The following is a 14,775-nucleotide window of genomic DNA, read 5'->3' on the forward strand; positions in this document are numbered from 1 at the left end:
TGGGCAACTGACTGCCTCAGAAGTCTTATCTTGGTTTCCTTCCCTTTGTCTGTGGTGTCCCTCAAACCTGCAGCTTCTGAGATCTCTTTGACAATATGAATCCAGAACCAGAATTAGGTTTAATATCATCGGTCAATGTTGTGAAATTTGTTATCTTTGCTGCAGCAGCATAATGCAATATAGAATAGCAGAAAAAAATGTGGATTACAGCAGTATCTATACAGTATATTAAATAGTTAAATAGTTAAATCAAATAAGTAGTGCAAAAATAGAAATAAAAAGAGTGTTCATGGTTCTGTGTCTATTCAGAAATTAGATGGCAGAGGGGAAGAAGCTGTTCATGAATCACTGAGTGTGTGTCTTAAGGCTTCTGTACCTCCTACCTGAAGTAATAGTGAAAACAAGACATGACGTGGGTGATGGGGGTCCTTAATGACGGATGCCACCTTTCTGAGGCATCACTCCTTGAAGATGTCCTGGCTACTATGGAGGCTGGTGCCCGTGATTGAGCTGACTAAGCTTAGAAGTCACTGCAACTTATTTCGAATCTGTGCAGTAGTCCGCCATACCAGTCGGAGAGGCAGCCAGTTAATCTGTAGAAATTTGTGAGTGCCTTTGGTGACATACCAAATCTCCTTAAAGTCCTAATGAAATATAGTCACTGTCATACTTTCTTTCTAGCTGGAATGATATGTTGGGTCTAGGATAGATCCTCAGAAATACTGACACCCAGGAAGTTGAAGTTGCTCACTCTCTCCACTTCTGGTTCCTCTATGAGGATTGGTTTGTGTTCCCTCATCTTACCCTTCCTGAAGTCCACAATCAGCTCTTTGGTCTCACTGATATTGATTGCAAGGTTGTTTTGCGACACCACTCAACTAGCTGAACTCAACTCTTTCCTGCACATCCTCTCATCTCCATCTGAGTTTCTGACAATAGTTCTCTCATCAGCAAATTTATCACTGAGATACGGCATAAAATTTGTTGTTTTGCAGCAATTGGACAAGGCACTATATAATAAATACCATAAATTACAATAAGAACTGGCCCCAAACTCTGGGTCCTTCTCCCTAACTCTTGTCATCACTGTCTGTATCTCTTTCATCCTCTAAACTCTCCTTAAACCCAGCTCCCTTAATCAAGCTTTGAGCCATTAAATCTCATTTCTGCACGACTTCACCTGTGAATGTGCTGGGGTCATCTGTTGTGTCCGGTGCTCCTGATGCGACCCCTCTACACTGGTGAGACCCATCATAAATTGGGGGACCACGTCGTCGTGCACCTCCGCTCCATCCACCAAAAGCTGAACATCCCAGTGGCCCAACATTTCAGCCTGTGTGTTGCTTGGATTTCCACCATCTGCAGATTTGTTCTTGTTCGTGATTTTAATTCCAATTACCATTCCCGTTCCAATATTTTGGTCTGTGGCCACCTCTTTTGCCACGATGAGGCCCCCCTCAGGGTGGAGAAGCAACCACCTGGGTACCCTCCAACCTGATGGCATGAATATCGATTTCTCCTTTTGGTAAAAAAAAAGTTTCCTTCCCCCTCACCTCTTCGTCTATTCCCCATTCTGGCCTCTTACCGCTTCTCACCTACTTATCACCTCCCCCAGGTCCGCTTCTCCTTTCCTTTCTCCTATAGTCCACTCTCCTCTCCTATCAGACTCTATCCTCTCCAATCCTTTACCTTTCTTACCCACCTGGCGTTACTCATCACCTTCTAGCTACCCTCCTTCCCCTGCCACCACCACTTCATTCTAGCGTCTTCCCCCTTCCTTTCCAGACCCGAGGAAGGGTCTCGGCCAGAACGATGATCATTCGTTTCCGTAGATGCTGCCCGGCCTGCTGAGTTCCTCCAGCATGTTGTGTTTGTCGCTTCAGACTTTGCTGATTAAGCCCACGAATGATTGTGATCTTTTCCCGGAGCTGCATCCTGATCCTGTTTCCTACACTCCTATGCTCCAGTTTTCTTGATAGCAGGACAAATGTTGGACGTATTGAGGTGGGTGGTAAAGAGGAGATTCTGTGGCATTCCAAGGGTAATGAAGATGGCACAAGGCAAAAATGGAGGAGAGGCAGGGAGATGGCCTGGAGGGCAATTAACACCAAACACCGAGAGCCAGTGCTTGTGGTCCCACGTGGAAAAAGTTTAATGAGCAAGCAAGTTGTCGAGGTGGTTGAGGGTGGGATTCCTATCAATGGAAGTGATGGTTGCAGATCTCCCAGGTGTGCTGTCATTTGGTGGGGTTGTGGAGTGATGTTGTCAAAGTTGATATTGGCCTTCATGACTGAGATGTCTTGTTGTTGAGCTGCAAGTGGTGACATATTGAATCCAACCCTACAGCTGAGGTGGGACAGGGAAAGGGTACAGAAGTGATCCCTTCCCACCCGTCCTCAACTAGCATGGAAAATCCAGCAAGCATTGAATCCAGACATACTTACAGAGGACTGCATTGTTCCATCAGACATTCCCAGAGTAAGGTCGATCTGGGATACATCAGCATTAGATGCAGAATGGAAGAAATTTTATAGAGGAAAACTCCCATGACTTTGCCCCATCACACAACTCCAGTGAAAGACAGTGCAGTGTTTACAGAAAATGGCAATTGTCTCAGCTTCCAACAAATCCCCTCATCCTTTGTCATTATGCAACTTCGGCAGACCTCTGCATGGTGACTTAGCAGCTTTGGATAATCAATTGCTTCTGCGTCAGGGGACTTCAGACAGATAGGCACTCTGACCACTCATAATAAGTGGATTTCATCCCGTCAATTAAACTTCACTGTTTCATTGCTGTAACTTTGAAACTGGAGAGATGTTAGCTGTTAGTCCATAAAAGCTGGCAGCATTCTAACCTTGGCACTTGAATATAGATTCCCATGGACTAGAAATCAGATAAAGAGAGCAGCAGGACACTTCCCAGCACGTAAGCCACAGGAACACCCAGCAAAATAAGGCTATTGTTTTGGGGGAAACTGAAGTGTACAGTTCTGGGCTCAGCTTCCAGGAAGAAAACCTTGTGTGACGTCTGTTTGGTGTACCTGGTTGTTTTGGCCTCGCGTACTGTTTGCTTCAATCCCAAGCGCAGTTCTCCTGGGAAGATTACGGATTGTGTAATGAGGTAAATAGAAGTAGCTAAAGTGATTTCATCAGATTTTCATCGAGAGTTTAACTCACAACAAAAGTTGTGAAGCTCACTGAAAACCTTCACAGAACACATCCAGAATATTTGCCACTCCAAGGCAAGCAAGGGTTAATGAACGAGTGAATTGAAATAAAATATATTCTACTTAGATCCATGGTGAAGAGCTTTGACCGTCAGTCAGGTCCCATTGAAGGTGAGGCCCGCACATGTGCTTGAAGTGTTGAACAACTTTCATGTCTTAGCAACCAGTATCAGTGAGACTCTGATCATCGGGACTGGAGACAGAGTGTGTGGCTGAAGTCAGGGCTGGCGTCGGAAACACCTGGGCTCAGGATTTGTGGCTGGAGCTGGGATTCAGCTTCTCTGGAATGTTTATTACATTGCTGTGTGCTCTGGGTAAAAGAGAGTGAAGTAAAGGTGTGTTTGGTATTAATGTCTAATAAAACAGAGGATGTAAAAGAGGACAGCACAGGAGCAGACCCTGTGTTGCTGGACTAATTAAGATAAGAACACTGAATTAAACTCATCCCTTCTCCCTGCACATGGTCCATATCCTTTCATCCCCTGTACATTCATTGCCCATTAAAGAGCACCGCAATGTTTCTATCACATCTGCTTCTGCCACAACCCTGGCAGCATATTAACTCTTCCACTGACTAGTCTGCTCAGCATCACACAATGTCAGCGTGTGGCCGTGAGTGTGAGGTCTCATCGTGCTCGGGGACATTCAATAGTCTGATAACAGCTGTCCCCGAGCCTGCTGGAACATCCATTCTGGCTTTTGTACCTTCTGCCCGATGGGAGAGAGGGGAGAAGGGAGAATGTCCAGCATGGCTGAGGTCTTTGAATAGAGGCAGTGAGATGTGTAAACCTCTGATAATCTGGCCCCTATGTGACTTTAGTGGGGCCAGAAAAGAGAGATTGTGAGGCATGTGCCTCTCACTCTCTTTGCAAAAAAAAACTTGCCCCACGTAGTCTAAAAACTCTTCACATTCGGCACTACTGAAGTGTCAAAGGTGCTGGGTTACTGCAGCTTGATGTTGGATGATGCTGAACAAGATTATTACCCTGTTTATTTCAAGTTGCTTCACACCCTCATTCAAGCTGCAAGTCATTGAGTAATAACTATTAAAGCTGATGCTCTTTACTTCAAGCACTTTCAGCCTAAACTGGTTCTGCTTGACACACAAGTCTCGCTGCACTGAATGGACCAGGAAGTGTTCTACAGACGCCCTGAGGAGCTGGCTTTTCCCACAGGTGGAACTCACTATGTAATGAGGACATTTCTGTTGGTTTCTGAGTTTGCACTGACAGCTTTAATGAACCAAGTCACTGCTGTTTTCATTCTGTTTCAGATGTTACAAAATAAAGCATTCTTGTTCATAGAAACATAGAAAATCTACAGCACAATACAGGCCCTTCAGCCCACAATGCTGTGCCGAACACGTACTTACTTTAGAAGTTACCTACGGTAACCCAAAGCCCTCCATTTTTCTAAGCGCCATGTGCCTGTCCAGGAATCTCTTAAAAGACCCTATCGTATCCGCCTCCACCACCGTCACCAGCAGCCCATTCCTCACACTCACCACTCTCTGCATAAAAAACCTACCCCTGACATCTCCTCTGTACCTACTGTGCCCTCTTGTGTTAGCCATTTCAGCCCTGGGAAAAAGCTTCTGACTATCCACACAATCAATGCCTCTCATTATCTTATACACCTCTCATCGTCCCCCTCTCCAAGGAGAAAAGGCCGGGCTCACTCAACCTATTCTCTTATGGCATGCTCCCCAATCCAGGCAACATCCTTGTAAATCTCCTCTGCACCCTTTCTATGGTTCCACATTCTTCCTGTAGTGAGGTGACGAGAACTGAGCACATTACTCCAAGAGGGGTCTGACCAGGGTCCTATATAGCTGCAACATTACCTCTCGACTCTTAAACTCAATCCCACAGTTGATGAAACCCAATGCACTGTATGCCTTCTTAACCACAGAGTCAATCTACGCAGCAGTTTTGACTGTCCTATGGACTTGGACCCCAAGATCCCTCTGATCCTCCACACTGCCAAGAGTCTTACCATTAATCCTATATTCTGCTATCATATTTGAACTACCAAAATGAACCACCTCACACTTATCTGGGTTGAACTCCATCTGCCATTTCTCAGCCCAGTTTTGCATCCTATCAATGTCCCGCTGTAACCTCTGACAGCCCTCCATACTATCCACAACACCCTCAACCTTTGTGTCATCAGCAAATTTTCTAACCCATCCCTCCACTTCCTCATTCAGGTCATTTATAAAGATCACGAAGAGTAGGGGTCCCAGAACAGATCCCTGAGGCACACCACTGGTCACTGACCTCCGTGTAGAATATGACCCATCTACAACCACACTTTGCCTTCTGTGAGCAAGCCAGTTCTGGATCCACAAAGCAATTTCCCTTTGGATCCCATGCCTCCTTACTTTCTCAGTAAGCCTTGCATGGGGTACCTTATCAAATGCCTTGCTGATATCCATATACACTACATCTACAGCTCTGCCTTCATCAATGTGTTTAGTCACATCCTCAAAAAAATCAATCAAGCTTTAAACCATGCTGACTATTCCTAATCATATTATGCCTCTCCAAATGTTCATAAATCCTGCCTCTCAGGATCTTCTCCATCAACTTACCAACCACTTACTGGTCTATAATTTCCTGGGCTATCTCCTTTCTTAAATAAGGGAATAACATCTGCAGCCCGCCAATCCTCTGGAACCTCCCCGGTCCCCATTGATAATACAAAGATCATTGCCAGAGGCTCAGCAATCTCCTCCCTTGCCTGTGGTAACCTGTGGTCTATCTCATCCGGTCCCAGAGACTTATCCAACTTGATAATTTCCAAAAGCTTCAGCACATCCTCCTTTTTAATGTCTATATGCTCAATCTTTTCAATCTGCTGTAAGTCATCCCTACAATCGCCAAGATCCTTTTCCATAGTGAATATGGAAGCAAAGTATTAATTAAGTACCTCAGCTATCTCCTCTGTCCATACATACTTTTCTACTGTCACCCTTGATTGGTCCTATTCTCTTAAGTCTTTTCCTCTTGCTCTTCACATACTTGTAGAATGCCTTGGGGTTTTCCTTAATCCTGCTCGCCAAGGCCTTCTCATGGCCCCTTCTGGCTCTGCTAATTTCATTCCTAAGCTCCTTCTTGCTGGCCTTATAATCTTCTAGATCTCTAGGTCTTTGATCCTTTCACAAGCTTTTCTTTTCTTCTTGACTAGATTTTCAACTGCCTTTGAAGCCCACAGTTCCTGAACTCTACTTTCCTTTCCCTGTCTCATTGGAACGTACCTATGCAGAACGCAAATATGCCCTGAACATTTGCCACATTTCTGCAGTACATTTCCTTGAGAACATCTGTTCCCAATTTATGCTTCCAAGTTCCTGCCTGATAGCTTCATATTTCCCCTTACTCCAATTAAGTGCTTTCCTAACTTGTCTGTTCCTATCCCTCTCCAATGCTATGGTAAAAGAGATAGAATTGTATCACTGTCTCCAAAATGCTCTACCACTGAGAGACCTGACACCTGACTAGGTTCATTTCCCAATACCAGATCAAATACAACCTCTCCTCTTGTAGGCTTATCTACATATTGTGTCAGGGAACTTTACTGAACACACCTAACAAACTCAACCCCATCTAATCCCATCGCTCTAGAGAGATGCCAATCAATATTCGGGAAATTAAATCTCCCACCACGCCAACCCTATTATAATTACACCTTTCCAGAATCTGTCTCTCTATCTGCTCCTCAATGTCTCTGTTACTATTAGGTGATCTATAAAATACCTAGTAGAGTTATTGACCCCTTTCTGTTTCTAACTTCCACCCACAGAGACTCAGTAGACAATTTCTCCATGGTGTCCACCTTTTCTGCTGCCGTGACACTATCTCTGATCAACAGTGCCACATCCCCATCTCTTTTGCTTCCCTCCCTGTCCTTTCTGAAACATCTAAAACCCGGCACTTGAAGTAACCATTCCTGCCCCTGAGCCATCCAAGTCTCTGTAATGTCTACAACATCATAGTTCCAAGTACTGATCCATGCTCTAAGCTCATCCGCTTTGTTCATGATACACCTTGCATTAAAATAGACACATCTCAAACCATCAGTTGAGCATGCCCCCTCTCTATCACCTGCTTATTCTCTCTCTCGCACTTGTCTCCAAGCTTTCTCTATTTGTGAGCCAACCGCCTCTTCCTCCATCTCTTCAGTTCGGTTCACACCCAAACTCTCTCCAATAGTCTTAGCAAACCTCCCTGCCAGGATATTAGTCCCCTTCAGATTCAAGTGCAACCCGTCCTTTTTGTACAGATCACGCCTGCCCCAGGAGAGATCCCAATGATCCAGAAATCTGAATCCCTGCCCCCTGCTCCAATCCCTCAGCCACACATTTATCCTCCACCTCACTCTATTCCTATGCTCACTGTCGCGTGGCACAGGCAGTAATCCCGAGGTTACGACCTTTGAGGTCCTGCTTCTCAACTTCCTTCATCACTCCCTGCAGTCCCTTTTCAGAACATCCTCCCTTTTCCTGCCTATGTCATTGGTACCAATATGCACCATGGCCTCTGGCTGTTCACTTTCCCACTCCAGGATATTGTGTTCAACCTGTATCATCTAATCTAGTCACTATCAGTGGTCTGTATTCAGTCCTAACCTTCACTACCCTCCATATGGAATTTGCACATTCTCCCTCTGACCATTGGGTTTCCTTGGGTGCTGCAGTTTCCCTCCCACATCCCAAAAGCACATAGGTTGGTAGGTTAATTGGAAGATTTTTTAAAATGGATTAGCTTTATTTCTCACGTGTACATCAAAACATACAGTGAAATACGTTGTTTGTATCAGATCCAATCAGCGTGGACTGTGCTGGGCAGCCCACAAGTGTCGCCACACTTCTGACACCAAACCAGCGTGCCCACAATTCACTAACCGTAAGTGCAGAACGAGCTGTAGCAGAAGTGGTGGACACGGGTTTGATTGCAAGAGTTAAGAGAAGTTTGGATAAGTACATGGAATGGCGAGGTACGAAGGATTATGCTCCAGGTGCGAGTCAATGGGACTAGGCAGGCTAGCAGCTCGCCAACAACTAAATGGGCTGAAAGGCCAGTTTCTGTGCTGTAGCTCTGCTCTCTATGACTCTGTGACTGACATTGGGATATCTCTCCCTTTCCCTCTACCCTTCCAACCACAAAATGACCCCCACCTCCACCACACACACACACCACCCCATCCCAAGGTCATCCATCTGCTACTTCCGAAGTATGACAGACAGTGACTGACTTTCCATTCCTACACCCCTGTCTCAATGGTCCACTGACAACATCTCAAATAGCCAATCCTGCATCAGTTCTGAGGAGGAGTGTTTAAACTGGAACGTTAAATCTATTTCCCTCTCCACACATGCTGCCTGACCTGCTGAGTGTTTTGAGCATTTTCTGCTGTTATTTTACTGGAGTGGTGCACTAGCTGAGGAGGTTAAAAGTACTTAAAAAATTTTCCATCACCTGGTTTTTGCTTCCACACACTGCTTCAATATGGCAGGTTCGTGTCTGGAAGTGAACTAGATCTGAGAACTTTATCCTACAGCTCCTCACTCTGTAGTTTTTGTTTGATCTTGAGCAATGTGACACCACTACCCTTACACATCGCCTTCATTGTCCCCTTACCTATCTCCTTCATTGTTTGTATGGTAGTGTGGTGGTTAGCACAATGGTTTACAGTACCATGAACCGGTGTTCAAATCCCACCACTGCTTGTAAGGAGTTTTACATTTCCTCCGGTTGCTCCAGTTTCCTCCCACAGTCCAAAGACCTACTTGTTGGTAGGTTAATTGGTCAATGTAAATTGTCCTGTGATTGGGCTTGGGTTAAATCGGGGCTTGCTGGGCCGGATTGGCCTGTTCCGTGCTATATCTCAATAAATAATTAAACACTTCACAATCCATAGCTTGTCTCAGAGTTTGCTGGGAGATTACTTGGTCAATGACTCTAATTGTGCAGCCCAGCTCTTCACTGTACAACAGCTTGTCCTAGTTAATATACAGCAGTTAGCCACCCCTCCTGCTGCAGTGTCAGACAAGGAATTCTGAAACGCAAGCCTCATTACCACAGCATTTTCATCAGTGTGTCCCAACAAAAATAAACATTGTGTTAGATTGTGGATGTTCCTTCTAATGAAAACAAGTTTTGAAAGCAAACGATTAGGAATCCTGCACAGTTTTAATTCTATTTTCAACAGGGTCAAAATCAACTTCTTTGATCATGGTCACTTTGTCAAAAGTTCCTACATACACACTGGATATCTGCTTCCTATAGTAAACTGATGATAACAATTAAGGACATGCCCTTGTCAGTAAAATATTGGAGTTTGTAACTGTAAGCCTTTCCAGTGCGGTACAGGTTGGGGCAGTACAGTGCTGCAGCAGGTAGTATTGATGCATGGCTGATCCGACTATCCGGGTGCAATCTGGCCTCCAGTATTGGCAGTGAGGGGTTTGCACACTCTCCCTGTGTCCATATGGTTTCCTGCCACATCCCGAAGGCTAGGTTGGTCGTTGAAAATGTTCCCTTGTGTCGATGGGTAAGAAGAGGATCTGGGGAAGATGACAGATGCTCATTGGAGGATGATAGGTCACAGAGAAATAAATGGGGAAATGAGATTGATGGGGTTGCTCTGAAAGCCGGCACAGACTCTATGGGCCAAATGGCCTCCTTCAATGTCATAAATATTCAATGTGATATGAGAGATCATGTTTTGAGGGGATCTCCTTTGTCCACATTCTTTTACCCAAGTCTCAGGCGGGCCTGACCTACTTGAACCTGGCCATTTAGCTGGAAGTACATAAGTCACCCAGACCAGATGAACTGCACCCTAGAGTTCTGAAAGTGGTAGCGTTAGAGATTGTGGCAGCATTAGCAATGACCTTCCAAAATCATTGGACTCTAACAAGAGGACTGGAAAATTACAAACGTCACTCCACTCTTTAAGAAAAGGGGAAGGCAGCAGAAAGGAAATTATAGACCAGTTAGTCTGACCCCAGTGGTTGGGAAGGGTCAATTGTTAAGGACGAGCTGATGGAGTACTTGGTGACTCAGGACAAGATAGGTAGTTTCCTACCTGATGAACCTGTTGGAGATTACAAGTAGGATAGATAAAGGGGATACAGTGAATGTTGTATATTTGGACTTCCAGAAGGCCTTTGACAAGATACCACACATGAGGCTGCTTACCAAGTTAAGAGCCCATGGTAATGCAGGAAAGTTACATGGTTAGAGCATTGACTGATTGGTAGGAGGCAGCAAGTTGGAATGAAAGGCTCCTTGTCTGGTTGGCTGCCAGTGACTAGTGGCATTCGACAGGGCTCAGTTTTGGGACCTGTGCTTTTTATGCTGTATGTAAATGATTTAGATGATGGAATAGATGGCTTTATTGCCAAGTTTGCAGATGATACGAAGATTGGTGGAGGCATAGGTAGTGTTGAGGAAATAGATAGGATGCTGAAAGATTTAGACAGATTAGGAGAATGGGCAAGAAAGTGGCACATGAAATATAATATTGGAAAATGCATGGTTATGCACTTTGGTAGTAGAAATAAATGTGTGGACTATTTTCTAAATGGGGAAATAATCCAAAATTCTGAGATACAAAGGGACTTGGGAGTCCTTGTTCAGAACACCCTAAAGGTTAATTTGCAGGTTGAGTCAGTGGTGAAAAAGGCAAATGCAGTGTTTTCATTCATTTCAAGAGGTCTAGAATGCAAGAGCAGGAATGTGATGCTGAGGCTTTACAAGGCACTGGTGAGTATTGTGTACAATTTTGGGCTCCTCATCTTAGAACAGATGTGCTGGCTTTGGAGAGGGTCCAGAGGAAGTTCACAAGGATGATTCCAGGAATGGAAGAGTTATCAATGAGGAACGTGATGGCTCTGGGCCTGTACTCGCTGGAATTTAGGATAATGGGGCATCTCATTGAAATCTTTCGAATGTTGAAAGGCCTAGACAGAGTAGATGTGGAAAGGATGTTTCCCATGGTGGGGGAGTCTAGGACAAGAGGGCACAGCCTCAAGATAGAGGGGTGCCTTTTTTAAAAACAGGAATGCAGAGAAATTTCTTTAGTCAGGGGAGGGTGGTGAATTTATGGAATTTGTTGCCACATGCAGCTGTGGAGGTCAGGTTTTTGGGTATATTTAAGGCAGAGATTGATAGGTTCTTGTTTGGACATGATATCAAGAGTTACGGGGAGAAGGCTGGGAATTAGGGCTGAGGAGCAGAAAAAAGAAGGATCCGCTATGATTGAATGGCAGAGCAGACTCGATGGGCCAAATAGCTTAATTCTGCTCCTATGTCTATATGGTCTTATGGTATACCAGAGTCAAAAGGTCACCATATTGCACATCACAATTCCGAAGGGAATTCAAGAAGAAATAGTGTTTCTTCTTAGGGTGCAGATTAAAAATCATTCATTAACTTGTAAAGCAGATTAAACAAACACAAGAGCTCTTAATGCAGACAATGGTATGTTTCACCACAAATATGTCAAATTATTTTAACAAGGAATTTAATCATTGCTTGGGACAGAGGAGCATGGGGAGTGAACAGGAGTGTGACGGGTGGGGTGCAATGGACCAACGCATTCTAATCCGCGTGGCCTCTTTCTATGCATTCTGTCTGTGGACTGAACCAGCACACTTCCTCTTCAACTGTGCACGTGCACCAGACAGCTTCCGTCCTCAACACGAGAAACGTCCCTCAAACTGCGGGAAACATTCACCAGGTCAAGCAACAAGGGTGTAAATGTTTAAGATTGAAGCCCCTCTATACAATGGAAACACTTACTCTTTTTCTCTTTGCCCAGGTTCTGCCTGACCCACCTAAGAACATTCAACGTTTTCCGTTTTTGTTTCAGATTCCCTGAATTGAGTTATGGAGTCATAGAGTGCAGCAGAGCAGAAGCAGGCCCTTGGCCCATTTCATCTGTGCTGAACTGTTATTCTGATTAGTCCCATCAGTCCACCATAGCCCTCCTTCCACAGACACTCAAACTCCCCTTAAATGTTAAAATCAAACCCTCCTCCATCGGCTCGTTTCACACTCTCAGCACCCTCTGAGTGAAGAAGTTCCCCTTAAATATTTCACCTTTAACCTATAACTAGTTCTAGTCTCACCCAACCTCAGTGAAAAAGCCTTCTTTTATTTACCCTATCTATACCCCTCATAATTTTGGATACCTCTTATCAAGTCACCGCTCACTCTTCTACTCTCCAGGGAATAAAATCCTAACCTATTTGACCTTTCCCTATAACTCAGGTCCTCAAGTCTCAGCAACATCCTGGTAAACTTTCTCTTTATTCTTTCAATCTTATTGATACCTTTCCTGTAGCAGGTGAGCAGAACTTCACATAGTATTCCAAATTTGGGCTCACCAATATCTTTTACAACATCCCAACTCCGGTGCTCAAGACTCTCCTTACCTCTATCCACCTGTGATGTCACTTTCAATGAATTCTGGATGTATATTCCCAGATCAGATTCAGTTTCCCACTACCATTCAGATCATTGATGTAGATGACAAGGAACAACAGACGCACCACTAGTCATAGACCTCTAGTCAAAAATCTACTACCGCTCTCTGGCGTCTCCCACTAAGCCTGTGTTGAATCTGATTTACTACTTCGTCCTGTGTGCCAAGCAGCTGAAACTTCTTGACCAGGCTGCCAAAGGCTTTGCTGAAGTCTATGTAAACGAGGTCCATTGTCGTTCCTGGTAACATCCTGAAAAAGTCTATATGATTGGTTAGAGATAACTGCTATGCACAAGGCCATGGTAGCTGTCTCTAATCAGGCCTTGTCTATCCAAGTACTTAATCATCATGTCCCTTAGGATACCTTCCAATAATCTACCCACACCTAACGTCAGGCTCTCCAGCCTATAATCTCTCAGCATAGAGCCACTCTTGAACAATGGAACAACTGCATCTGCGGTTATTTGATTTAGAAACACCCTTATCCCTCTGACCTATGAATTACCAACATGGTAATGACAGCCCTACTAAAATAAATTATCTTCATCTTAGTGAATGATTAACTCTGACTTGATCAAATAAATCACTATGGATTGTGAACATGCCTGTGGTTTGCAGTCAGTATAAAAAGTACGAAAACACTTTCTCGTTCCTAGTTCTGATATTATATGTCCGTATTAATAGACTATAGAGCATTTTCCTGGTATTGCACTCTAGCCTCTGATAATACCAAAGATATCTGTCACACACTGTTAACCACTCCTTTCAAACTTGCACATCCTCCCACAAACGCTCAATAATGGTGCATCAGTTATGTTGAGTGAGTTATTGTCAACAACTGAATAACTGGGAGATAGAACAGAGAAAGAAAACAGATTGTCTCAGAATAAGTAAAGATAGTTCTTCTCGGCTCATAGCCTTAGCTACTCTGTTGGGATTATACATTAACTCATACTGCGCAGCAAGCATTAATCCATCTGCTGTTGAGTTGCCCTAACGCCTTTTCCACACTTCTCCCCTAGGATTCTGAAGTTTCTGGTGGCAAAGAGGAAATTTAAAGAGACCTTGCGGCCGTACGATGTCAAAGATGTGATAGAGCAATACTCTGCAGGACACCTGGACATGTTGGGCCGGATCAAGAGCCTCCAATCCAGGTCAGTCAAGCATCTCCTTCTAAGTCAGCTTCTCAGGTCTCAGGGAGCTGGTTTACATGCTCCTTTTGGCACAGGGACTAGTCCCAGTTTGGTGGCAGTTTACACCTTCCATTTCCTTTCTACACCACTACAAGTGGTCCTACTGACAGTAATCTTCCACAGCTCCATGGACTCTGGCTACCGGAGTAACTTGCTTTTATACAGTATCTTTAATGTGAAAGAACTGGTCAAGAGCAGTTTTGGAAAATAAGGAGACTTGCTCATGAAGAGATTTAAATACAGGCATAAGAACTTGTACTCAAATAGCCTATTCCCTCAGGAATTCCTCAAAATACAGCTGTAAAAACAAAACAGCTTCTTTACACTATATGAATTTTTCTTTCTATTCACACTATTGTTGCTGATGTGATTTGCCCATCAGCAAGTTACATATTGATTAAAATTCCCCATCATTATGTTGTAAGAACTTTGTCAAACTTAATTGCCATATACATTTACATTAACAGAGATAATACAGGTATTACATGTTACAAGCTCCACTAAGCCCCAAATTTATAGCATGCCCTGTGCTACTCCCACTGTTTGGAGGCCTGCTGGAGACTGCTAATGTTTTCTGTGCCCTTCTTTCCTTCAACTTTGCACAGACCAATTTTATTTCTTGATTTGCTCATGGAAGATCACACTATTTAATTGCCTTCATTCTTTCTTTATTATCAGGAGAGCTCCCCCTACCCCCAACCTCTCTTTCCACCTCTCAAGGTTAATTTGCCTGGAATAGTTCTTTCCCAGACCTAGCAATATTTTAACCAGGTCTGTGTAATAGGGACTAATAGATCAGATCCATTTATTTTTAATCCCATCATTCTTCAACCTTGCTACAAATTCCTCATGCCAATA

At 44.1% G+C, this 14,775-nt stretch overlaps 2 protein-coding genes across 4 annotated transcripts in view; one reads left to right on the forward strand and one right to left on the reverse strand.

Moving 5' to 3' along the window:
- Nucleotides 1-14,775, forward strand: part of LOC132383386 (potassium voltage-gated channel subfamily KQT member 4-like) — a 414,661-nt gene that overhangs the window by 374,189 nt on the left and 25,697 nt on the right. For all 3 annotated transcript variants that reach the window (XM_059954281.1, XM_059954283.1, XM_059954282.1), the window contains exon 11: nucleotides 13,747-13,878. In XM_059954281.1, coding sequence (XP_059810264.1) covers nucleotides 13,747-13,878 — 132 coding nt within the window. The remainder of the gene's footprint in view (nucleotides 1-13,746; nucleotides 13,879-14,775) is intronic.
- LOC132383387 (uncharacterized) overlaps nucleotides 1-14,775 on the reverse strand; it is a 223,887-nt gene that overhangs the window by 166,876 nt on the left and 42,236 nt on the right. The window lies entirely within an intron of this gene.

Source organism: Hypanus sabinus, chromosome 30, assembly GCF_030144855.1.
Source record: "Hypanus sabinus isolate sHypSab1 chromosome 30, sHypSab1.hap1, whole genome shotgun sequence".
Taxonomy (NCBI): domain Eukaryota; kingdom Metazoa; phylum Chordata; class Chondrichthyes; order Myliobatiformes; family Dasyatidae; genus Hypanus; species Hypanus sabinus.